This window comes from Chanodichthys erythropterus, chromosome 5 (genome assembly GCF_024489055.1).
Source record: "Chanodichthys erythropterus isolate Z2021 chromosome 5, ASM2448905v1, whole genome shotgun sequence".
NCBI lineage: Eukaryota > Metazoa > Chordata > Actinopteri > Cypriniformes > Xenocyprididae > Chanodichthys > Chanodichthys erythropterus.
Genome location: NC_090225.1, coordinates 11,791,625 through 11,816,989, shown reverse-complemented (window position 1 = coordinate 11,816,989; position 25,365 = coordinate 11,791,625). Strand labels below are relative to the sequence as shown.

The following is a 25,365-nucleotide window of genomic DNA, read 5'->3' as shown; positions in this document are numbered from 1 at the left end:
GGTGCCGTAGAACGCCTTTTCAAAATATGTAATATAAGTCTAAGGTGTCCTCTGAATGTGACTGTGAAGTTTCACCTCAAAATACCCCATAGATTTTTTTTATTCATTTTTTTAACTGCCTATTTTGGGGCATAATCAAATATGCGCTGATTCAGCGCGCGTCCCCTTTAAATTCTCGTGCTCCACGCCCCAAGAGCTCGCGCTTGCCTTAAACAGCATAAACAAAGTTCACACAGCTAATATAACCCCCAAAATGGATCTTTACAAAGTGTTCATCATGCAGCATGTCTAATCGCGTAAGTATGGTATTTATTTGGATGTTTACATTTGATTCTGAATGAGTTTGATAGTGCTCCGTGGCTAAAGCTAACATTACACACTGTTGGAGAGATTTATAAAGAATGAAGTTGTGTTTATGAATTATACAGACCTCAAGTGTTTAAAAAAAATGAAAATAATGACAGTCTTGTCTCCGTGAATACAGTAATAAACGATGGTAACTTTAACCACATTTATCAGTACATTAGCAACATGCTAACGAAACATTTAGAAAGACAAATTACAATTATCACTAAAAATATCATGGATCATGTCAGTTATTATTGCTCCATCTGCCATTTTTCACTATTGTCCTTGCTTGCTTACCTAGTCTGATGATTCAGCTGTGCACATCCAGACGTCCTGCCCTTGTCTAATGCCTTAAACATGGACTGATATGCAAATATTGGGGCGTACATATTAATGATCCCAACTGTTACGTAACAGTCGGTGTTATGTTGAGATTCGCCTGTTCTTCGGAGGTCTTTTAAACAAATGAGATTTATATAAGAAGGAGGAAACAATGGAGTTTGAGACTCACTGTATGTCATTTCCATGTACTGAACTCTTGTTATTTAACTATGCCAATATAAATTCAATTTTCAATTCTACGGCACCTTTAAAAAAATTAATACTTTTATTCAGCAAGGATGCATTAAACTGTTCAAAAGTGACAGTAACATCATTTATAATGTTACAAACTATTTCTATTTCAAATAAATGCTGTTCTTTTGAACTTTCTATAAAAGAATCCTGAAAAAAATTTATCAGGTTTCGTTGCCACAAAAATATTAAGTAACACAACTATTTTCAACATTGATAATAATAAGAAACATTTCTTAAGCAAAAAATCAGTATTAAAATAATTTCTGAAGGATCACGTGACACTGAATACAGGAGTAATGATGCTGAAAATTCAGCTTTGGCATCATAGGAATAAATTAAATTTTAAAATATATTCAAATAGAAAACATTTAATTTAATTTGTAATAATAATTCACAGTATTACTGTTGTTACTGTATTTTTCAACAAATAATTCAGACTCGGTGAGCATAAGTTTTTACCGCCCCCAAGTAGTGTATATATAAATTGTTATGCATACATTTTAAATATCTCATATGTCTAAATTATTTTTGGGCCCACTGCATCTACTTTTTGAAAAAAATCTAAAATGGATGAAGACCTTCTTTCAGTATCCAAGTACTTTAGCAGAAGAAAAACAGGAAGAAAGTTGTAATTTGAGGAGTAATTTTTTGTAAATATAAATAAAACCGAAAAGATTTCTAACCTCATAGTTCAGATTGCGAACTTCTATTTCATTTCGACCTCCGCTGTAAGTAAAATACAGACTGCTGTCCTCCTCTGCAGATGAGAAAAGAGTGTCTCGACCCTGTGTGTTTTGAAACATGCAGTGAATGCACAGTGCAAATGCCTTTCACAATTTGATTATCATTCATTTATATTTAAACAACCTATTACTGTTAGTTCTTTGAGTCAGTACTTTTGGTTTAAAGTTTATCGGGTTTAATTAAGAATCCACTGATCATAAACTGATTAATGGCACATTCTATTTATCAGATCTATAAAATGCCAGCAGATAAGAGAATTGGACTGAGTTGTCTGCATGGTTCAGGGTTCATTTATGTAATAGTGCGATTTGTACAGCAATGAACTCGACTAAATAAATCAGTAGCATAGAAATCTATGCACTTGTTATGAATGTGAATTTGAAGACAACGCTAAACAATGTGAACAAGATCCTCTGGATATAGGTTACGTTTTCTGTAGCGACTGTTAGTATATTCATAGTTCATTATAAACTCACCCTCCTCTGTTCATTGTCTATAGAGCTGAAGTTGTCGGCTGAATGGAAAACACTCTGGTCTGACATGGTGGATGTGGTGAAAAGGGGTCTGTGCCCCTCTGGTCTGGTGTCCTGCTTAGAGAAGTACCTGCTCCTCTTGTTGTCCTGGAAAAATCTGAGGACAGATGGCCGAGAGAAGCTGCTCTATATAGCAAATGGAGCAAAGTTCTACTGATAAGAGTTGCTGTTTATGGTTCCAGCTTAATCAGTGAAATACAAGCTGGAGAGTTCAGACAGCTGAAGACGTGGACCTGACTGTCACATTGATATTCAGGCTAGTTTGAAATTAATGAAAGACAATGAGTCAATCTTATTCCATGCAGGACATTTTACAGAAGAATGGGTTGAATGGATCTTTTAAGGTGATGTCAGAGATGGGGACGGCCCGTCCAAACCCAGACCGCACAGATCCGTCATGCTGCCTGAGCGTCAAAAAAGTGTCCTATACTGTGAGGTAGGAATATCTCATTGATATGAAATGAAACCGGTGAAATCGATGATTGTCAATGCAAGTTAGCATTGAATCCTCAACCATTATTTAGGACCAGTTTATTGGTAAATCTGTTATTAAGTGTTTGATGAACCTTGATGAACACATGCGTTTGTTTCTGAATTTGCTCAGGAGCAAATATGTTGAGTCTGGCTGTTAAACCCACCACTGCACCTGACTCATGTATATGACCAAACATCTATTTTAATAAATGATAATCACTTAAGATCATGTCAAATGTCAATGTTTTAGAATACTCACTTATACACTTATAAAATACAAAATAAACAGTATTTTTGAACCCCTCCATTAAAACTTGAAACCTTGAAAGAATCACAATATTATTTAATATTATTTATGGTAACACTTTTTGGTTACACTTTATTTTACAGTGCCGTAGTTACAATGTAATTACTCAAATAAGTACTTTACTATAAGTAACTTTGCAACTACATGTCAACTAACTCTCATTAGATTATCAGTAGACTGCCTGATTAATATCTTCTAACACTTTATTACTCCCTCAACAGACATTCTTCTGACTATAAGTAACTTTGCAACTACATGTCAACTTATTCCATTTACCCAAAAACCCTAACCTAACAGTTTACTACAGTCTACAAATACTTTTATGAGAGTTAGTTGACATAGTTGCAAAGTTACTTATAGTTAGTTGAATGTCTAAAGTGAAACATCGAAATAAAATGTAACCTTATTGGTTACTAAAATGCTTAAAAATGTTTTGTACATGATACACTCAAAAAAATTACACTTTAAACTAACTCAAGTCAATTATGGACAGTGGTTCCACACAACCATCTTAGTTTCTATTAACATTAAAGGTTTATTTTTACTCTATGCAAAATCCTTGAGTTGTGACAAAACAACTGACTAAGGAAGAATCTATGTAAAATAGTTATGTCCAGCTTACTCAATTCAATCATGGACAGTGGTTCCACACAACCAACTTAGTTTCTATTAACATTAAAGGTTTATTTTTACTCTATGCAATATCCTTGAGTTGTGACAAAACAACTGACTAAGGAAGAATCTATGTAAAATAGTTATGTCCAACTTACTCAATTCAATCATGGACAGTGGTTCCACATGATTGAGACAAGTAAAATCCAATAGAATCAACCATGTTAAATTAACTAGAATCAATTGTGTTCATTTAAAATAAAATAAATAAAAAGCAATAAATAAATAATAAAAAATAAATTGTTTTCATATACATTGATTTTTACAATTAATTCTTCTTGTTTAATTTTGTGATGTTCTGTGTTAGAAATCTAGATGTGATACTGGATTCATACTAAATTGCCTTAACCAAAAACATTGTAAAGCCTAAATTGATCATAAGTCCATTGGTGGCAATGGTTTTACAATCAACATAGGCTTACAATGCTTTTGGGAAATGCAACCCAGAGCACTACCACAGTGATTACTTTCTTATTAAAGTAATTTGAAATTTTGTTAGCAGGTCCTCAACCCAAGCACAAGTGCAACAATTCACCACAATGGTAACCCTAAAACTATTAATTAACAGAAACTTTTAAATACTAACATAATAGAACAGTAAACAATAAAAAGTCTTTCCATTTTCTCATCTTCCTAAAAACTGCTTAAAATAACACTTTATTTCAGCATTTACACTCCTAGTTCATCCCCTTTGCAAAGCATGATGGGAAGTGAAAATCCTGTTTGATTGAGTCCTGGTTGGGTTTACTTGATTGAAACATGTTATTCTAATATGAAAACATCAAGTTAAGTCAAAAAGTAATTGTTTCAACTTAATTTAACATGAAGCAATTGAATTTGAACCAGAAACCTAATACAATGGTGTTGAATCAAAATAAGTTGTTTAAATAAAGTGAACAGCATCAAAAAATCATTTTTTTCAGTGTATATGATACACAATATATACTTTTTGATAATTTTAATTCACTTAATTCATCAAAATGAATATAACAGGGAAGAATTTTCTGATGTGATTTATCATAAAAATACATTTAAGATCTTTTCAGTGAATTTTAAAGGACATGTTAAAATATAGAAGCTTGTTGTTTAAGATGTCCGATAGTAATATATAAAAAATGTTAAATAGACAAATATAGGACTATATTTATTCATCACTCTTTTTTTAAATGAATGATGTGCCAAAATTGATGCAGAAACCTAAATAAAAATAAAAAAAAATCTACATTTCTTAAAGCAGAATTAAGTAACTTTTTTACCTTCAGAAATAGTTTTCTAAAGCCGGCGACACAATCGCTTGTATGTTGAGCACAGTCATAGAATGTTTTAGCTAGTCGTTAAATGTGTGCCCAAAGTCCTTACGATGGTTAATTGACTAGTGGTGTGTTTGAGGCGAGCACTAACCCCCTCTGGCACGTCTACGCCAGAAAACAGCACTCGCAAGTTGAGCTGCGCCGACCCGACACAATCTTGCCTCATGTTCATATTCACGCGAGAGTGACAAAATGCGTTACGGTAATTCAAAAACAATGTATATATTATGACTTTATAAGACAATTTCGAAAATTACCCACCTCCATCAAGATTTCTTGTACTAATTTGCAAAACTACTGCGCTGGTGAGTGTTGTAGTCGTTGTAGTCCAGAGCTGCGCTTGGAGTATTTACGACAGTGTGATTCACTGAAGGAACCTGTAAGGGGAGCTTCGCAAATCTTACTGAGTTCCGCTTTAAATGTGCAGCATTATTCTGTTGATGAATCACTTACAGAACATGTGCTTATTGACAGATTTCTGCTACACATATATTACTTTTCTGTGTAAAAATCCAATCATAGGCCAGATATATCAACATTATGAACATATTATAATCTTTAAGCACGCATCGTTTAAATGCCATAGTAATTTCGTCATCTGATTTTGTATGGCAACAATTATACAACTGTGTTAGGCTTTTAGTCTTTCGTTAAAGTGTACATATTCACTCTAAAAATGCTCAGACAGATTAACCCAGAATGTGTTTGGTCCTGTGTTTACTCAGTACTGTGTTTGTTCAAGAACTACCCAAACTATGTTGTTGTTAACCTATGATTTTAGAGTGTATCATCTTCACTTCTGTGTTTTTCTTTAATAATTTCCATCCTGCACTTTCAAAAAAATACTGACAAACTGAAAATTACTTCTTGTTCATTTCATAAACATTTATTTGGTGTGTGTTTCAGTGAACGTGTAGGACCCTGGTGGGACCTTTCAAGTTTTAGAAAAAAATGGACAAGACAAATACTGAATGAAGTGTCATTTCATGTGGACAGTGGGCAGATAATGGGAATTCTGGGAAACTCAGGTAAGTGATTGAAAACCTGGGAGACAAAATGACTGCAATGCTAAAAATTGTAACGTATTGTAATTACAGAGCCCACAATATGGTATTGTGAAATAAATACTCAGTTACAGTATGAGTTAATTTGTGTTATTTACAATGATAATGTAATGGTCAATGTGACATTTTAAGGAATGTAGATTTTTCTGTTTATTTATTTAAACGGTTTAAGTGCATGACCACTAACAAAATAACCAGTGACAGATTTAAAAAAATGTCATTAACAAAATCGGTAACAATAAGGTACATTAGTTAATTACATTAGTTAACATGAACTAATAATGAATTGCACTTCTACAGCATTTATTAATCTTTGTTAATGTTAATGTCAGCATTTACTAATACATTATTAAAATCTTGTTAACATTAGTTAATGCACTGAACTAACATGAACAAACAATGAACAACTGGATTATCATTAACGTTAAACGAAGATTAGTAAATATAGAAACAAATGTATTGCTCATGGTTAGTTCATGTTAGTTAATGAATTAACTAATGTTTAACTAATGAACCTTATTGTAAAGTGTTATTAAAAAATCATATTCTGATAGATCTTGCTAGTAATGTTACTGTATGCATTAAGACACTACATTGAACAAACGATAAGCAACAGAATGAACAAGGCAACTTATTATGTAAATGTACATTACGTAAGGCTACAAAGATGATTTCTTTGAATGATCATATCTTAAAGTAATAAACTTGTTGCCCTTTTTCTCAAGGCTCTGGAAAGACCACTCTGTTAGATGCTATAGCAGGACGAATTGGGAATTCTGGAAACCTTCTGGGAGAGATTTTTGTAAATGGAAGAAAGCTAAAAACCGAGCAGTTTCAAGACTGTTTCTCTTATGTTCTTCAGGTGAGATTTGTTTTTGGTAATATAATTTCCAACATTAAACATTGTGACAAAAAATGTATTTGTGTGCGTGTCAATCTAAATGTCACAGGCTACATGTGACTGACCTTTAGTCAACTGTAGAAGATGTAGATATAGATAAAAAAGCCATTGACTAGGTATCTAGAGGTCATGTCTGCCACAACCAAACTTAAACATATACAGTAAAGTTTGCAGTAAAGTTCATCTGGAGGGAACTCTGAATTTAGCCGTTACACATGAGTTCATTGTAATATTCTTTGAAGCTACTCATGCATATCTTTCAGTAAATTAAATAACTTGTGGCAAGACTTCCATTATTACAGGTAATTTTTACAGATTAAATGTATGACGCAAGGAAGCTATAATCTAATCCAGTAATTAAATATGTCTCAGGGGCTAAATTTACAGATATTGGCTAAAAGTGAAGTTATGAAGAAAGTACTTTTAAGAATTTCAAACTTTTTGGCCAAATAGTAGTTTATTTCAGGAAACACATACCTTTAAACTCTGCTTTCAACAGCACTGTAAAAAAAAAAAAAAAAAAAAGTATTTATGCTGCCTTAAAATATTAAGTTTAGTCAACCTGAAATGTGCAGTTTTCTTAAATTACATCTTGAAAGTTTAGTTAAGTTCAAAAATCAGGGAAGTCTTTGATCACGATAGCTAATTACAGCAGTAATTTTTCCGGTGAACTTTACAGTACAACAATTACAGATATATAGACATGATGCACAAACTCAACAACTTTTTGACTAATCTTTAGAGTAATAAGCCTAATACTCAATAAATACAAGACTTAAACTACAAATACAGATAAGAACTTAAAACTGTGATATTTAAGAGCACTCGCCAACTCAGGAGCAAAGTTTACAAATTGTGAAATGTTGTATGTGTCGATAATGTCAGCTATTAATACATCCAGAATTAACTGTAGGATGCATATTATAGCTGATACACACCACTGTTAATGCATACCTTACTAAACACTAGATGTCAGCTCTGATTGGATAAACATGGGAGCTGTTTAAAGGACAATTCACCCAAAAATGAAAACTTGCTAATAATTACTCGCTCTCATTTCATTCAGGAATTTCTTTCTTAGAAGGTTTAGAAATTGAGGTTTTTAACAGAATGACCAAGCTGCTCTTTTTCACACAATTTTGTGCTCCATGTATGAAAAGTCATAAGGATTTAAAATTGTGGTTCTCAGCCTTTTTGACTTCAAGGCCCCCAGTTGTCAAAGACAATATTTTCTGCTCATTTTCAAACTTTTTATTTACAGAAATTATGATTGGCAATATATTAAAATAATAAATTAAATGGTTATAAATAATCAAAATAATGAAATTCTGTAATTCCAATAACCGAATGTTCTTCAGATTTTATACTTCTATTACTAGTAAAGGTACGATTTCTAATTTGTGATTATGTTTTACTCGGACATGACATGCAGGAAAAAAATAGTAGGCTATATCGTACGCACGATTTACTAATTCGTTCATGCGCATGATTTATAAATCGAGGGAACAAATTAGTAAATTGTTTTTTTTTTAACTCATATATTGAAAATATATTGAAAAACACCATTATAATACCCTATATAGGAAAATCTCGAGGCAACCAGTGGCAAATTAGTCTTCAGGGTTTTGACATCATCCCTGCAGCACTCTATTAAGGAGCTTTAAAAAATTTATATAAATTTGTTTGCATATAATTATTGTATTCATTATAAAATTATGATTTCTAGACCTGGAAAAGTTATAAAAATTTATAAAATCTTGAACTATCCCTTTATATTCGCCAAAGTATTGATAGTATTCTTTATTTGGAAATATAACCTTATTTTGAATGCTTAAATAGAATGTTTTCTCTCTCTCTCTCTCTCTCTCTCTCTCTTTCTCTCTCTCTCTCTCAGAGTGACAATCTCTTGAGCTACCTGACTGTGGAGGAGACTCTGACATACACTGCTCAACTTGCTTTGAGAAAACACCCTGCTGAGGCCATACGCAAGAAGGTGAGCTCATTCCTTTCACAGATGTCAAAACAAACGCAACATCACATCACCACAGACTCCATTTTTTAACAACTGTTTATATTTGGAAAAACTCAAAATTGATAATTAAATAAAATTAAATGAACAAATACATATTTTTGTGGAGCATTATCATAACATTATCATTCATACATTTTTAATAACCTTATACCACTCTGACCTGCCATAGGTTACCGCGGTCATGGCGGAGTTGAGTTTGGGACATGTGGCTCACAGTGTGATTGGAGGCCGCATTTTTCCAGGCATTTCTGGTGGAGAGAGAAGGAGGGTTTCCATTGCCAGCCAGCTGCTTCAGGACCCAAGTGAGTGCTGAATGCTAGCGTAATGTTTGTTTAGTTATGATGTACAAACACTGTATAGTGTGTGTAGATTTCCTGAGATGATGCACCCCTCACATGTGTTGCAGTAGCTAAATGTTATTAAAGACTAAGTGTTATTTAAATGCAGAGCGACCAGCATGGTGACCCAAAGTCCCTCGAAGGATTATTGAGTAATGTACAAATGAGTGAAAGGGACTGAAGTAGAATATTAAAAGTGGCAGACAGGGTTATCACATTTTTAATATTAAGCTGAGGTCTATGAGGGTCCCTCTGGATCCTTTATCTGGCTCTTTGGACCTCAGGGGTCTCCTGGGACCGTGGACTATGGATTAGTTAAGGCCACTCCAAACTGAACACAAACCAGCAATTATAAGGGGCTTTCATCTGCTGCCTTCTCCAATCAAGCAGTAAATTAATTCATCAGCCAATTAATTTGACTCCAACTTTAGACAAAGCCAAATCTATTAATTGCTTTAATTACTCGAATTAATAAGACACTCAAAGTTGTCTCTCAAAAGACAGAGAGTGGACTTTGTGGAAAGTTTCTCATTTGTTTTATTTCTTTTGCGATTTGTCATGGCAGAGGTGATTCTCCTGGATGAGCCAACCACAGGACTGGACAGCATGACGGCTAATCAAATAGTGGTGCTGCTGGCTGAGCTGGCCAAAAGAGATCGAATAGTCATAGTCACCATCCACCAGCCCCGTTCAGAACTATTCAGAGTGAGTAGACTTTTTACTGTTTAAACACTGGAAGGATCTGCAATGCAGTGGCTAATACTTACTGCCCTTTTTGGGGCCATGATGGCCATTCTACTGTATATGCTAGTTTAATCCTTAAAGTCAACAAAGCTAACTTTGAGCTGACATTTAAAATGTCTCCTCTGAAAAAAACAGACCGAACTGGTTGATAACTCAGCATGAACTCATAAAAAATAACAATAATAAAATAATACATTTTATTTGTATTAGCACCTTTCATACATAAAATACAGTGCTTCACATGTAAAACAGTTAAACAGTAACCAGCTACAAGAGCAAAAATAAAACCATAAAAATAATGAATGCCATATGTTGTTAAATACTATTAAAAGTTGCTTTAAATAAATTACTCATTATTCTATTAAAGGTGCTCTAAGCGATTCTGGGTGGAGTAACTTCCTGTTGACGTTGTCAAACAAAACAGAGGCTAGCTAGACCCTCCCTCCTCCTCCTCCTCCTCCCCCTCCCCTCCGTGCTTCCTGAAACAGTCATGAACGCGCATTTAAAATCATTCTTGTCGGTTATTGGCTGGAGCATGTTTATTATGTTTCGTGGTCCAGGGTGCACCCGGTAGTTTTTTTTTTACCTTGGCGACTACAGAGACCACGTTTTCTTACAGTGTGTTCAGGGGACAGGCAGCTAGCGGATAGTGAGGAGATGTTTGCTGTATGTGACAAAAAATGTTTTGGCCTAAAAATGCGTGACATCGCTTAAAGCACCTTTAACTGAACATGTTCCGTTACATAAATTGTTAGGTATATGATGAACGCCTCAGACAGTATACCATTACCAAGTACCTCAGTATATCAAGTACCTCAGTTATCAAGCTGTATGGTTCATATGACAATAAAGCGGTGTATTTAGTATATTTTACATTCAACACAGTGATTGTGGCATGTATTGTGATAGTTTAGATTATGCAAAGTCAAATGACTGAAAGATAACTGAAATATGTACAGATCTTTAACCGAATAGCAATCATGAGCCGAGGGGAACTGGTGTTCTGTGGACAGCCTGAAGAGATGGTGGATTTCTTCAGCAGCTGCGGATATGAGTGCCCTGAGTACTGCAACCCCTTTGATATTTATGGTAGGACTTTAGATGACACAAGATCTTATTTTTTTTCTTTAGCCTTTAGCTTGGATTTAAGTGAATTATCCTGTTTTTAAGATGTACTGGTATGAAAAAACGGTCACACTTTAGATTAGAGTTCAATTCACACAATTAACTAACTATTAACTATGGCTTTTGCCTCAATAAACTCTTAATTACTGCTTATTAATAGTAAGGAAGTAGTTGTTAATTTTAGGAATTGGGTAGAGATGTACAATATGGTCATGCAGAATATGGAATTAATATATGCTATTTATAAGTAGTAATAAACAGCCAATATCCTAGTAATATGCATGCTAATAAGCAACTAGTTAACTTAATTGGACCCTAAACTAAAGTGTTACCGAAAAAAAACATTTATCTTTACTGCTCAAAGTGTAATATACCAGTAAAGTGTTCTGCTTTTATTAAAGCATCCTTTGTAATTGACAGTTGATCTGACTTCTGTGGATACACGCTGCAGCGAGAGGGAAGCCGCCACCTACAGCCGCATGCACGACATCACATCAGCCTACCAGGACTCAGAGATCTACAAAAGCATGCTGGAAAGGATTGAGCAAAGCTGCCAAAGACCAGACAAACCCATGATCCCCTTCAAAAACAAGGAGTCCCCCAACTGCCTGTCCAAACTGAATGTCCTTCTGAGGTAAAACAGCAGCCACAAAACTGACTAAGAATGACTATTTTTGGTTGGTTAAATCATGAAAAGTTTTAATGAAGGGACCTGTAAAAAGTGAAAGTGTGCCAATATCTTAAAGAGCAATGACCATTAAAATGATTTTGGTTGTTGTAACCTAATATTTATCAAGTAATATTATAGTAATATTATCTTTAATATTAAAGAGTATTTTTTTTTTAAATTAAATAAAAGCAGCTAATTTAGATGTCACCACATGAAGCACATATTTAGGTCATTTTTCATGCATTTCTCTCTCTTTTACACACACAGGCGGACTGTGCGCAATGTCTCTCGTGATAGGATGGGCATTCTCATGCGCCTCTCTCAGAATCTCATCTACGGCCTCTTTATTGCTTTTTTTCTCATGAAGCTGGGTAAGGATGTAACAAAAGGTGCCGTGCAGGACAGAATCGGCCTAATATACCAAGCCATGGGTGCATCACCATATACTGGCATGCTGAATGCTGTGGCTCTATGTGAGTATCTCATCCACAGGCCTCAAAATATCTCTGGAGCCAGAAGACACATTATCTTGAGAGTAGTTTACATCTTTTGTGTGAAATAATTACCCCTCACACATAATACAAAAAAGGAAAGCATGTGCGATATTATAGAAAAATCAGAAAATTATATTATAGAAATGAGAAAAAAACATTTATGGCATTGTGTTTCAATGAGGCAGCAAGAAATATAATTATTAAAGATTATGCACATATCAAACAAATGAGTGCATAAACAGTTCTTATATATTTCCAAATCACAGATTATAGGGTAGAATTGATTGTAACGATGATGCAGCAGTTAGACCAATTAAGTCGATGCTTTAGGGAAATGTAAACCCTGTCCTTTATATAACAGTTTATGAGTGATAAGAGATCACATCTCACTGTAGGTCACCAGATAAGAGAGAAACACACAGGAGGTGTATTGCCTCACAAATTACTCCAGCATGAATATTGCTTGACCTTAAACACAGAGCTCTTTAGATAGCTTATATCTAACACAAGACGTGTCTGCTACTGTATTTTCACTTTTCATTCATGCAGTTTAAATAAATAGAAAGTTGTAGATAAGTGTAGATAATAATCTAATGTCGTCTATCACTTTTTTTCTTGATTGAGAACAGTTCCTGCTTTAAGGGCCATTGCTGACCAGGAGAGTAAAGATGGTTTGTACCAGAAATGGCAGATGTTTCTGGCTTACATCATGCATATCTTGCCCTTCAGTATTATCAGTGTGTTCATCTTCACCTCTTTCCTTTATTGGTAAGCATGGGTGTGTGTTTGTGTAAAGCTACTTGAGTTCACCAGAGCTCAGGTCAGGGTAACTAGGGTTCAAACCCAGGGGAATATCCTCAGGATCAAATAATATTGTCTGGTTTATGGACCGTGACATGCTGTTTGTGTGTGGTTTGGTGTTTTAGGATTGTTGGCATGAATCCGGATCCCCTGCGCTTCCTGTGTTTTTCAGCAGTGGTCATGGTGCCTCACATCGTAGGTGAACTCTTAACGCTGGTCTTGTTGGGTGTCGTTCAAGACCCCAATATGGTCAACAGTGGGGTCGCTCTACTCAATATAGCTGGAATCATGGTGGGCTCTGGATTTCTGAGGTGAAGAAATTATTTTGATACCCACTTGCCAATGTTTTTTTTTGTGTGCCAATTGCTCAAAACTGATTTAAATCTACTCTAACCAGTTAGATATTATAATGCAAATGTGCAGTTTGTTCTGAAAAAAAAAAAGAAAAAAGTTGTATTATTCTTTCAGGGGTTTTAAACAAATGCCTGTAGTATTCCAGTGGCTGAGTTATCTAACTTTCCAGAAGTACGGCTGTGAGCTCCTTATCGTCACTGAATTCTATGGCCTAAACTTCACCTGCAGTAAGAAAAATCTTCTTCAATCTCATGCATTCTCAAAATGGACCCTATGAAATGGCTTGACAAACACATTTTTCATTTCCTGTGTTAATGAATTTCCTATTTAACCAGGAAGTTGATGTGCGACATATCAAAGGGTGTGTTCCTTTAATTGTTCCTTGTACATTTTAAAAGCTTAGACTATTACTCAAAAGTTTTAGGTCAGTAAGATTTGGTACTGTTTCCGAAAAGAAGTCTCTTAACACTTACATTTACATTTATGCATTTGGCAGACGCTTTTATCCAAAGCGACTTACATTGCATTATACTATACATTTGTATCTGAGTATGTGCAATCCCTGGGATCGAACCCATGACCTTGGCATTTCTAGTGCCATGCTCTAACCACTGAGCTACAGGAAAGACTTAAACTCACCAAGGCAGCATTTATTTGGTAAAAATACAGTAAAAACAGTAATATTGTGAAATATTATTATTACACTTTAAAATAGATGTTTTCTATTTCAAAGTATTTTAAAATGTAATTTATTTCTGTAATTTTCAGCATCATTACTCCAGTCTTCAGTTTCGCGTGATCCTTCAGAAATCATTTGCTGCTCAAGAAACATTTCTTATTTTTATCAAGGTTTAAAACAGTTCTTAATATTTTTGTGGTAACCATTATGCATTTTTCTCAGGGTTCTTTGATAGAAAGTTCAAAAGAACAACGTTACAGTTTTTTTCGATTGCTAAACGACAGTGGGCACAACTGGAGTCACATGTGCAAAACTCTCTACAGTCTGCACAGCAGCAGTTCATGTGGACCAAACTCTAGTTTGTTTTTCATTGCTTGAACACAGTTTTCAAAACTCTACACACTTATCCCATGACTTTAACCACAACCTGCACAACCCTGTGGATTTACAGCACTTTGTTCAAATGCTAACACACTGCTGTCAAAACTGTGAACCACACATTCAAAACAGAATAGATTTCAGCCTTGTGCCTTTCAAACACTGCAATTTCAGCTGAAAGGCTAAGCAGGTGTCTTGTTTTAGACTTGTTAGTGAACACACACACACACATATATATATGTAACTCATTACTGTAATTCCGTAAATTACTACAGACTATTGAAGCAAACTGCTAATTTTCATTTACCTTAAAGAATTGTGTTCTAAAAATTTTCAGTTTTTTCGATTGCTAAACGACAGTGAGCACAACTGGAGCTACATGTGCAAAACTCTAACTACAGTCTGCACTACCAACAGTCACCTGAGCTAAACAGTTAACACATGGCTCAAAACAGGCTCAGTGCAGCCAAACACTAACACAACCCTCACTGAGATAACACACACTGTCACTCAGAACACACTGAGAGTAAAAACACTAGCATCAAACACCAACACAGAAAATACAAACTTTTCATCTTTACAGTTTGAACAATTTCAGTGACTTCATACAAAGTAGTATTTTATTCAAAGGAAAGAGTGACATTCTTTCACATGATTTATTAAAATTTTTAGAACCTAATTCTTTAAGGTAAATGAAAATTAACAGTTTGCTTCAATAGTCTGTAGTAATTTAGGGAATTACAGTAATGAGTTACATATATATGTGTGTGTGTGTGTGTGTTCACTAACAAGTCTAAAACAAGACACCTGCTTTCAGCTGAAATTGCAATGTTTGAAAGGCACAAGGCTGAAATCTATTCTGTTTTGAATGTGTGGTTCACAGTTTTGACAGCAGTGTGTTAGCATTTGAACAAAGTGCTGTAAATCCACAGGGTTGTGCAGGTTGTGGTTAAAGTCATGGGATAAGTGTGTAGAGTTTTGAAAACTGTGTTCAAGCAATGAAAAACGAACTAGGGTTTGGTCCACATGAACTGCTGCTGTGCAGACTGTAGTTAGAGTTTTGCACATGTGACTCCAGTTGTGCCCACTGTCGTTTAGCAATCGAAAAAAACTGTAATTTAAAATAGAAAACTTTTGTAAAATTATAAATGTTTTTAATGTAACTTTTGATCAATGAATCAGAAATGGTATTTTCTTGCCTGTTGTAATGTATAGCTGAGTGAAACCACTTCTCAAAACAAGAAAAAAGTTAATGTTTTTGATTAAAGATTTAAGATTATGAGGGCACATGAAGTTTAAAAATTATGTGCATGGATAAATAATTTTCCATTAAAGTAAAAAAAGTACTGAGCACAAATCTTTGAACGGTAGTTTGCTAATTTTTGTCTAAATCATACAGATAACCTAGACTAACATGGATAGACATGGATTAATTTAAAGGGTTCACCCAAAAATGAAAATTCTGTCATTGATTACTCACCCTCATGCCGTTCCACACCCGTAAAACCTTTGTTAATCTTCAGAACACAAATTAAGATATTTTAGTTGAAATCCGATGGCTCCATGAGGCCTCCATAGGGAGCAATGGACACTTCCTCTCTCAAGATCCATAAAGGTACTAAAAACATATTTAAATCAGTTTATGTGAGTACAGTGGTTCAATATTAATATTATAAAATGACGAGAATATTTTTGGAGCGCCAAAAAAAAAACTAAATAATGACTTATATAGTGATGACCGATTTCAAAACACTGCTTCATGAAGCATCGGAGCACAGATGAATCAGTGTGTCGAATCTGCTGTTCAGAGCACCAAAGTCACGTGATTTCAGCTGTTGGCAGTTTGGCACGCGATCTGAATCATGATTCGATACACTGATTCATTTATGCTCAGATTCTTCATGAAGCAGTGTTTTGAAATCGGCCATCAGTAAATAAATCGTTTTTTCATTTTTTTGGCACTCCAAAAATATTTTCGTCGCTTTATAATATTAATATTGAACCACTGTACTCACATGAACTGATTTAAATATGTTTTTAGTACCTTTATGGATCTTGAGAGAGGAAATGTCATTGCTCCCTATGGAGGCCTCAGGGAGCCATTGGATTTCAACTAAAATATCTTAATTTATGTTCCAAAGATGAACAAAGGTCTTACGGGTGTGAAACCACATGAGGGTGAGTAATACATGACAGAATTTTCATTTTTGGGTGAACTAACCCTTTAACTTTTGGTTTTATTGGATTTTTAACACATAATGAATAAGGTGTGCATATGGAAATCCTCTGACTAACCGTTTGTCTCTCAGCCCCTTTAGCTGGTATGCCAGGAGCTTGTCTGGTCGACAGTGGAAATATGATCATAGATCAGGGTTATCCTGGAGCTCTGTCACGTTACACACTAGACTTCCTCCTGCTCTACGCCTTCCTGCCTGCGCTCGTGATACTGGGCATCATCAGCTTCAAGATACGAGACCACCTCATCAAACGCTAAGCTTCTATGTGTGTATTATTTTGCCTGTGAGCTAATGTGTATAAAATGTTATGTTCTTCATTTTGTACATAAAGGATCTCTCAAGATCATACATGTCGATTATATTCAAAAAACAAATGTAAAAGCTGTTTCTATGTTTCTACAGTTAGAGATTTATTTTCTCCACAATGTTCACATTACTGTTTGTGGTAGGGTGAATTCAGGTTTATTTGGACACTTTTTCCAATTCATCTCAATGGCAAAAAGTGTCCCAATCACCCTGAATTTACCCTATATATTGTGATTTGTAATCTGACTGTAAATGCTCTGTTATACATTATAATTGTTTAATAAAAAAATTAAAGCATGTTGTATATCCTAATCTTTTAAGCGGCAGTTAATTTATAGTGTTTAAATCAGAAGTACATTGAGTGTTTACTTATTTTAATATAAGCCATACATTCATTCAATTTGTCAAATAAATGGTTGCTTTTATTTATCAAATGCACATGTTCTGTCCCTGTTCTGATCAGTATTTCTATGCAAAAGATACTAAAGTTATTATTTGTGGATGTTTCATACACCAAGATCATATTGACGGCATAATTAGAAATTAGATGTAAGATGTAGATGCAAGTAAATAAGAATGAAAAGCAGTACAAAAAAAAGTTAGAGAAAAACTTCATTTCCCATAGTGCACTAGGTGTTGTCATCATCAAACCGTGACGTTACCCCTCGCAACAGTAATCAAGCGCCCGTTCTTCAGTCGACAAAACAAGTCAGTAGTACAGGACTATGCTGAATCTAAACTTGCTTCTTCGATGTAGAGAATTTTAAAAACTTGTGTTTAAAATAACTTGTGATAATGCCTAAAATAAGGTAAGTTGCCGGTTGGGTTATTTACACATTATTTTTCTCCTCATTCCAGTTTACTAGCTTACTAGAATCGAGCTACCGCCTTATTAGTAACGTTAAACATGCAGATGATTTTGTCTAGTAGTTCGGACACATTATGGGATGTTGCTGCAGCAGAAGTGCGCAGCAAGGAGAACAGGACTGATGAAGAGGATGCTGAACAGGACGCACACTCTCTCACACAGAGAACAGTCTTCTTCATGGGCAGTAAAGCAGGGGTACGCTTACAATATATCACTTTAAACTCTCACTTAATGTGTATGGTCTTGAGAATGTATGTTCTAATGGAAAACAGGTAAACTATTAACCCTGTAAAGCCTGACATATAAAATATTTGTCTTGAAAATCTTTTTTTTTTTTTTTTTTTTTTCGAAATGGAACAGTTTATTGAAACTTTAGACAAAATATTTAATACAAATCTAAACAAAAATTGTGTCATATTTGATTGGCACATATACAGTTGTATTATATGGTGAGAATATGTAGCTCACACACTCAAGGAGAAAAAAAAACCTAAGTTGCTTCAGTACAGTAAATGTTCATGTTGAAGTAATACTATTAACAATATATAAGTTAATGTTAATATGTATGTTAACTTTACAATAATTCACAGCAAAAAGATGTGTACCACAACCTCAAGTATTATACTAAAAGGCGTTTTACTTGCTAAAAAGTCTGAACTATGAGTCAGAGTTCAGAAGGCATGTAGTAGATTGTGTGCAACAGGTTTTTTCAGCAGTTTTGGTCATGTTGATAATTTAAATACCATAGAAATATTAGTCTCTTGTCAGAAAACTACAACACACAAAGACAAAAACATTTGACCTTATATTTCAGGGCAAAACAACAATATTACTGCGGTTTCTTGACAGGTAAGTGTGAGGTGTCATGTTGTACATTTGAAGTTTTTAAGAGTCTTAATGTCACCTTTTATATATATTTTTTTCTCTTTAAACCAGAGATGAGGCAGCTAAACCTACTCTTGCACTGGAGTACACTTTTGGGAGACGAGCAAGAGGGCATAGTACTGTACGAGTTAATGTGTTGTCTTCTGATTTTTATAGGAACTGATTTCCCTTTTTATTTGTATAAAAGCAACCTTGGGTAGATATCTATTTTCTCCTTCTCTGCAGCCTAAAGACATAGCTCATCTGTGGGAATTGGGAGGGGGAATCTCCTTATCGGACCTTATTCAGATTCCCATCACGGCTGACAATGTCAGGTTAGACTCACAGACACTACGTTCATTCCGGATGGTAATCTGAGAGTGCCTTTTAAATTCTGACATATACCTGGATCTGAAATAAAAATGTGGCAGCAAACGTTTTGCAAATACAATTATTTTTGCAGTTCTTTATCTATAGTACTTGTTCTGGATCTGTCGAAACCTAATGCTCTGTGGGAGACCATGGAAAAGCTGCTCGGATCAGCTCGAAGTCAGGTGGAAAAAGTGTGTGCCGTACTCCAGAAGACAGGAGAATCCAGATCAAGCAAACAACGAGTCCCACGAGTCCTTCACAAGGACTATCCGGTAGAGAAGATGACACAGTTGCTCTAAATCGAGTGTGTGCATTTATGTTGCAGTGTATTACATGAAACAGTCTCTCTTCAACAGGACCGAGAGCTCATCAGCCCATTCCCTGTTCCTCTTCTCATAATTGGCAGCAAGTTTGACATCTTTCAGGTAAAACTTCACTGCTTTGGAATGTTCAGATTCAGAATAGAATAGTAGCTTACTGCATACTGCTGACTGTTTCTAAAGAGGTCATATTATGCCCTTTTACAAAGTCTTGATTTTGTTTTTGGGGTCTACTAGAATAGGTTTTCATGTTTGAATGTTCAAAAAACATCATTTTCACATATTTTACATTGTTGCAGCACTTCCTTCCCAGTCTGTCAGTAACGCTCTGGGGTTTCCTGAAGCCAACAATCGTCGAAAGTTCAGTCGTTACCAACACAATTCAATGGAACTATATTTGGCTAATGATGCTTTTGGGAAATGCACCCCTGTTTAGTTCCGGTCTCTATGAAGCCCCTCCTTCCGAAAAGCTCATTGTGTTCTGATTGGTCATAGTGTGTTCTAATTTGGTCGGCTGTATGTGTGTAGTGATTTTTATCAGTGCCCCTTACCTTAACCCTTTAACTGCCCCACCAAGAAAAAGTCATTTGAAAAATGTTTTGTTTGCATTTTTTTTTTTATCTCATTATGTCACTAGTTACCACACTCACTGTATTTTTTTTCAACACATCCCATAATTTTTAAAATATCGGCCTCTACCAAATGGTTGATTTGGCACTTAAAGGTAAAATAATGAAATGTATACAAATAGTATGAAAATCAGAAAATATGAACTATAATACTAATTCATTTTAAAACATAATCAAAATAAAATAGTTTTATATATTGAATCTTGTTTATTTATTGAAATATTCCATAAAATATTTCAGATTTTCATTTTAACACAGGAAACTACATGTTTCTTGTTTTGTTTTTTTAACAATAAAATAAATTTGCAAGTTTTAACTTCTCTGGTATAAAGGCTAGCACTTAGACATGGCAACAACACACTACTAATGCAACTCTACCAGGCCTAACACCCTTTTTTTTAGCGAAGATGATGAACAAATGACAAGGAAGAACAAAAAATAAACATACAGTACAGATTTTGTTGTTAGTTGTCAGCAGCACACCAGCTCCGTGACACTCAAAAATGTCCTGTTACTATAGCTAACATTACAACAACAGCATGTCTTACAGGGAGTGCAGAATTATTAGGCAAGTTGATTTTCTGATCATATTTTTTTTCCAAGCACATTTTACCAATTCCAATCCACATCAATCTTAATAACAACTATTAATATTGTTTTTAATCATTTATAAGTGATATATAATTGTTCATGAAGGCTGGAAATGAAGAATGCCCTATATTCAGGTGTGCAGAATTATTAGGCAGGTTTTCTTTTACAGATAAAATGAGCCAAAAAAGAGATTTAACTCAGACTGAAAAGTCAAAAATTATTAAATACTCATGAGAAGGACGCAATACTAATGTAATACTAGAAATTGCAAATTTAAAGCATGACCATTGGACAGTGAAATGCTCATTGGGTCAGCGGGGTCATACAAAAACTGCTGGAGAAGAAAAGACACGTTAACTGCAAAATAATTAAGAATTAAGGTGAAGAATTAAGTGTGAAACCATCAGGAACCCTTTAGTCTCCAGCGCCACCATTTCCCAGTACTGAAACCTACCTGGAGTCTTCAGAAGTGTGAGGTGTCAGGATCTCAGAGACTTAAGTTAGGTGAAGAATCCTAAAAAGCGACCTGCTCTTAATAAGAATCACAAGCTGAAGTGTTATAAAGTACATGAAGACTGGGTTTTTATAGGCCTTATAGACAGACAGCTTGAGAGTGACTCCTGAAGGACCAGCACCACATCCTCTTGTACCACTGTTTGAAGAATTTATCTTCCAGAATCTGGCAGTAAGTTTTGGAAGATCATTTAGTCCATCTCTGCAAGATGGACATTTCAGGATAAGAGATGGACTAAAAGTGAACTCCCACACCTTACTGCCAGATTCTGGAAGATAAATTCTTCAAACAGTGGTACAAGAGGATGTGGTGCTGGCTGTTTTTGTATGACCCCGCTGACCCAATGAGCATTTCACTGTCCAATGGTCATGCTTTAACTTTGCAATTTCTAGTATTACATTAGTATTACGTCCTTCTCATGAGTATTTAATAATTTTTGACTTTTCAGTCTGAGTTAAATCTCTTCTTTGGCTCATTTTATCTGTAAAAGAAAACCTGCCTAATTATTCTGCACACCTGAATATAGGGCATTTTTCATTTCCAGCCTTCATGAACAATTATATATCACTTATAAATGATTAAAAACAATATTAATAGTAGTTATTAAGATTGATGTGGATTGGAATTGGAATTGGTAAAATGTGCTTGGAAAAAAAATATGATCAGAAAATCAACTTGCCTAATAATTCTGCACTCCCTGTAGTTCTGTGAAACATAGCAAAACCAGTGTTACTGATGTATGGAGCAGAAACAATGCAACCTCTGCATCCATTTTTAGGCCTTCCCGCTTAGGTCTCTCCAGTGCTGGAAAGCTTTTCTAATATTAATGCGGGCCCTAAAGCTCTTGTCTGATCATAACCATTTTTTTCCAGTGATATTCCTCTAAGCCTTTCTTTTTTGTAATGTCTCTCAGCCATCACTCTTTCTACAGTCTTTCTACTGTTACATTCATCAGTCTCATTCATGCTGAACTGTCTTTTTCTAGGACTTTGATTCAGAGAAGAGGAAGGTGATTTGTAAGACTCTACGCTTCTTAGCCCACTTCTATGGAGCGTCATTAATCGTAAGACTGAACTCTTACTAAAGACAGTTTGAAAAATGTGCATGGATTGTAACTTTCAGAAATGTGATCTTTCAGCTGACATTAGATATCTGAGCTGACATTACCCTTGTGTGGCATAACCCAGCTTTACTAAATCAACTGTTCAGCTTTTCTGTTTCTGTGTTTGTCTTCAGTGTTGTATCTGAATGTCTCTGTCTCTCCATAGTTCACCAACAGCAAGTCAGAAGCCACAATGTCTAAAAGCAGGAGTTTTGTTAATCAGCTGGCATTTGGGACTGAAAGACCGTATGAACCTTTCATTATTCTTGTGCACTTTTTGAGATATTGTTTATTCATGAAGGTTATTTTTTTATTTTTTTAAAGAAATGATCTTCCATTCTTTTAGAAAGTCAATCTCTACAGACCCCAGCAAACCTCTGGCCATTCCAGCAGGATCAGACTCCCTTAGTCAGATCGGTAAGATATGCATTTTACTGTTGTTTTGGTCAAAGTCATACAAGTTTTTATGCTTCTTATATCAGGATAATTAATATACACTTGCATTCATAAGTTTGGGGTCAGTTAGATTTTTTTATGTTTTTTTGAAAGAAAAATAATAATAATAAAACAGTAATATTGTGAAATATTTTTACAATTTACAACAACTGTTTTCTATTTGAATATATTTTAAAATGTAATTTATTCCTGTGAGGGCAAAGTGACATTTCTTATTTTTTATCAATATGGCTGCTTTTGTTGATATATTTTTATGGATTCTTTGATGAATAGAAGGTTAAAAAGAACAGATTTCATTTTTGAAATATAATAAATGTCTCCACTGTCACTTTTGATCAATTATCCTTCAATGTCCTTGCTTGAGAAAAAAAAAATCATCCTGATTCCAAACTTTATAGTATATACTATGTACTATAGTATATTTTAACTGAAACTGTATTAAGAAATATTTTAAATTGTTGAATATATAATTTATTAATATATACATGTTATACATGCAATTTTTTTGACATCATATTTAAATAGTGAAATCTTTTAAAGATTAAATCTGAAATATGCTGTTTTACTTATGAATTTATATAAATTGTATCTTAAAACCTAGATAAGTTCTCATTTGCATGGATTCACTCATCCTCTAGGTCCCCCTGTTTCCTCTGAGGTTGATATTGGGACCCTACATGCCAAAAACCCTTTAGACCTTTGGAAGAAGGTTTTTGAAAAGGTTTTCCCACCTGAGGTACTTGCTATAAACAAAACCTCACACACACTAATATTAAATATCTATCTGACTCCAATCTTTTTTGTTTTTCAGAACACCAAGGAACGCAAAGAGCGGAAAGATCCTGCCAAAGACCCCCAGTACAATGAGCCCCTAATAGACTCTATCAGAGCCCAGAAAGACCAAGTACAAACACATGTTTATTGCCACCTTAAGATCACTACAACCTCCAGATATTTGTCTTCTAGTAACCTCTAGTCCTGCGTGTTTATCATTTTTTAATACTTTTAGTTCATTTATGTGAGGATAGCAAAATAAACTGTGACATATTATACGCAAATCTTCATACAGTGGACTACTAGTAAAATTGATAACCAAAAATTATTCAGACACTTTGACCTGACCATGTTTTGCTTAAGTGTTATCTGACATAATTAGGATAATTTTTTTCTGACAGTTTAACTCTGCGATATCTGATATCATATCTTGTCATATTTTATTACCATTTTTTTTAAACTATAGTGAATAAACTGTAATAATGAATGAAAAGTTCAAGGTGGTTGAATACGTTTTGGTTTGACTGTGTGTGGCTGATGTTTCATCAAACTATATACATGTATTTAATGAGTCAGAGAGACCACATTGCAAAACAATAAGCATATTTTTCCTTGTCTCTTTTCTCAGGAGCTGGAGCAGTACAAGAGAGAACAAGCAAAGTCCTGGAAAAGTTTGGCTTTGGATCCATAGATTTAATTCAAAAAACCTCAAAAGGTTCAGCATTAACGTACTGTACTTGACCACATGGACTTAAAAATAATGTTTCCATTATGTACCATATATTATAGCTACAACGCTGTATATGCCGCCAATTGCGTTGTCTATTTCAACCTTTTGTTGTTCACATTTCCGCAGTTCAGTATAACTGGAATGTATTTTGAAACTATATCCATTTCTTTTTTTCACTAAATTATTTAAACTGGACACAACACACCACTCTGCTTCGGAATTAAACAAAAACTTTTATTTAATATGCTGTCCCCCCCCTTTATTGAGAATATGCAAAATTATGTAATAAAAAAAAGAAGAAAAGTGCCATAACAATCAAATGAATTGAAATAAACAAAAATAAATAAACCATACATTAAAGACAATAAAAAAGAGAGGAAAAACAAAACACTGATATGATACACAATGTGTAAACCACACAGGGAAAAATCTATGTACCAAGCACTTTATCTGCTGCTCCACCCGCTCATACAGTGGCAGATTGTTTTCTGTCAGAGGGGCGTCCCACTGTAAAGGCATCTTGTAGTGAGTACAGTGGGATATAGTGGTATCATAATCCTTTTTGTGCTCTGAATCATTCCATTTCACATTACTCCTTTGATGTGCAAAATGAAACCGTAGCACAATGAATCAAGTCTTTCATCCTTAAAAACCGAAAGAGTAAGATGAGAATACTGGGCACTTAGTGACATCATACATGTATAAAACACAAAAAAGCCCACTGGATGTTTTCTGACCGGTACCTATCTGCACTATCGTCTATGTCTAAAGTTACACTATATACCAGAATTACTCTTCCTACAGGGCTCCTAAAGAAAGGCCAGGTAAGTGGTTCAGGTTTACTCCTACATCCTCCTAAAAATACAGATAAGCAGCAGAAGGAAAGAAACGGGTAAACAGTAAACGCACACAGAGACGTGAAACATGAAAAGAAGGCTAGTAAGTATCAGAGATGTACGTCTATGCAGAATGTTAGTACACACACACGCTTACAGTCATAAGGCTGATTCAGCGATCAACAGTGCTGATCGAGGGAGCATAACGGCGAAAAACGATTA

At 34.7% G+C, this 25,365-nt stretch overlaps 3 protein-coding genes across 12 annotated transcripts in view; 2 read left to right on the top strand and 1 right to left on the bottom strand.

Moving 5' to 3' along the window:
• The window catches only part of abcg8 (ATP-binding cassette, sub-family G (WHITE), member 8), a 45,264-nt gene extending 42,981 nt beyond the window's left edge, over nucleotides 1-2,283 (bottom strand). For all 8 annotated transcript variants that reach the window (XR_010895197.1, XR_010895198.1, XM_067386085.1 and 5 more), the window contains exons 1-2: nucleotides 2,145-2,283; nucleotides 1,608-1,709 (exon numbers count right to left, since the gene is read on the bottom strand). Coding sequence is in view for 6 of the 8 variants with exons in the window: in XM_067386085.1 (XP_067242186.1) it covers nucleotides 1,608-1,709; nucleotides 2,145-2,210 (168 nt within the window). In the remaining 2 variants the exon portion in view is untranslated. The remainder of the gene's footprint in view (nucleotides 1-1,607; nucleotides 1,710-2,144) is intronic.
• Nucleotides 2,284-2,434: 151 nt separating this feature from the next.
• Nucleotides 2,435-17,366, top strand: abcg5 (ATP-binding cassette, sub-family G (WHITE), member 5). Of its 2 annotated transcripts, none has more exons than XM_067385192.1 (13): nucleotides 2,435-2,637; nucleotides 5,871-5,992; nucleotides 6,754-6,890; nucleotides 8,824-8,922; nucleotides 9,131-9,263; nucleotides 9,865-10,004; nucleotides 11,003-11,132; nucleotides 11,589-11,802; nucleotides 12,106-12,311; nucleotides 12,962-13,100; nucleotides 13,259-13,444; nucleotides 13,602-13,714; nucleotides 16,863-17,366. In XM_067385192.1, the coding sequence occupies exons 1-13, from the start codon at nucleotides 2,483-2,485 to the stop codon at nucleotides 17,036-17,038; spliced, it is 1,950 nt and encodes a 649-aa protein (XP_067241293.1). In that variant the 5' UTR covers nucleotides 2,435-2,482; the 3' UTR covers nucleotides 17,039-17,366. The 2 variants fall into 2 exon arrangements, with proteins under 2 accessions (XP_067241293.1, XP_067241292.1); XM_067385191.1 differs by having other exon boundaries at nucleotides 16,854-17,365.
• A 389-nt stretch (nucleotides 17,367-17,755) lies between these two features.
• Nucleotides 17,756-24,345, top strand: dync2li1 (dynein, cytoplasmic 2, light intermediate chain 1). Of its 2 annotated transcripts, none has more exons than XM_067386081.1 (13): nucleotides 17,756-17,896; nucleotides 18,018-18,150; nucleotides 18,770-18,804; nucleotides 18,892-18,961; nucleotides 19,066-19,154; nucleotides 19,283-19,463; nucleotides 19,548-19,616; nucleotides 22,231-22,308; nucleotides 22,514-22,593; nucleotides 22,694-22,764; nucleotides 23,442-23,539; nucleotides 23,615-23,707; nucleotides 24,206-24,345. In XM_067386081.1, the coding sequence occupies exons 1-13, from the start codon at nucleotides 17,883-17,885 to the stop codon at nucleotides 24,266-24,268; spliced, it is 1,074 nt and encodes a 357-aa protein (XP_067242182.1). In that variant the 5' UTR covers nucleotides 17,756-17,882; the 3' UTR covers nucleotides 24,269-24,345. The 2 variants fall into 2 exon arrangements, with proteins under 2 accessions (XP_067242182.1, XP_067242181.1); XM_067386080.1 differs by having other exon boundaries at nucleotides 18,015-18,150.
• The last annotated feature ends 1,020 nt before the right edge of the window (nucleotides 24,346-25,365 follow it).

Excerpts from the sequence above, each read along its gene's own strand:
- abcg5 (XM_067385191.1), top strand. The coding sequence starts at position 2,483 with ATGAGTCAATCTTATTCCATGCAGGACATTTTACAGAAGAATGGGTTG. Across the intron at positions 11,803-12,105 it reads AAACTGAATGTCCTTCTGAG|GCGGACTGTGCGCAATGTCT; the intron begins GTAAAACAGCAG and ends TTACACACACAG. Across the intron at positions 13,101-13,258 it reads TTCACCTCTTTCCTTTATTG|GATTGTTGGCATGAATCCGG; the intron begins GTAAGCATGGGT and ends TTGGTGTTTTAG.
- dync2li1 (XM_067386080.1), top strand. Across the intron at positions 22,765-23,441 it reads AGACTCCCTTAGTCAGATCG|GTCCCCCTGTTTCCTCTGAG; the intron begins GTAAGATATGCA and ends CTCATCCTCTAG. Across the intron at positions 23,540-23,614 it reads AAAAGGTTTTCCCACCTGAG|AACACCAAGGAACGCAAAGA; the intron begins GTACTTGCTATA and ends TTTGTTTTTCAG.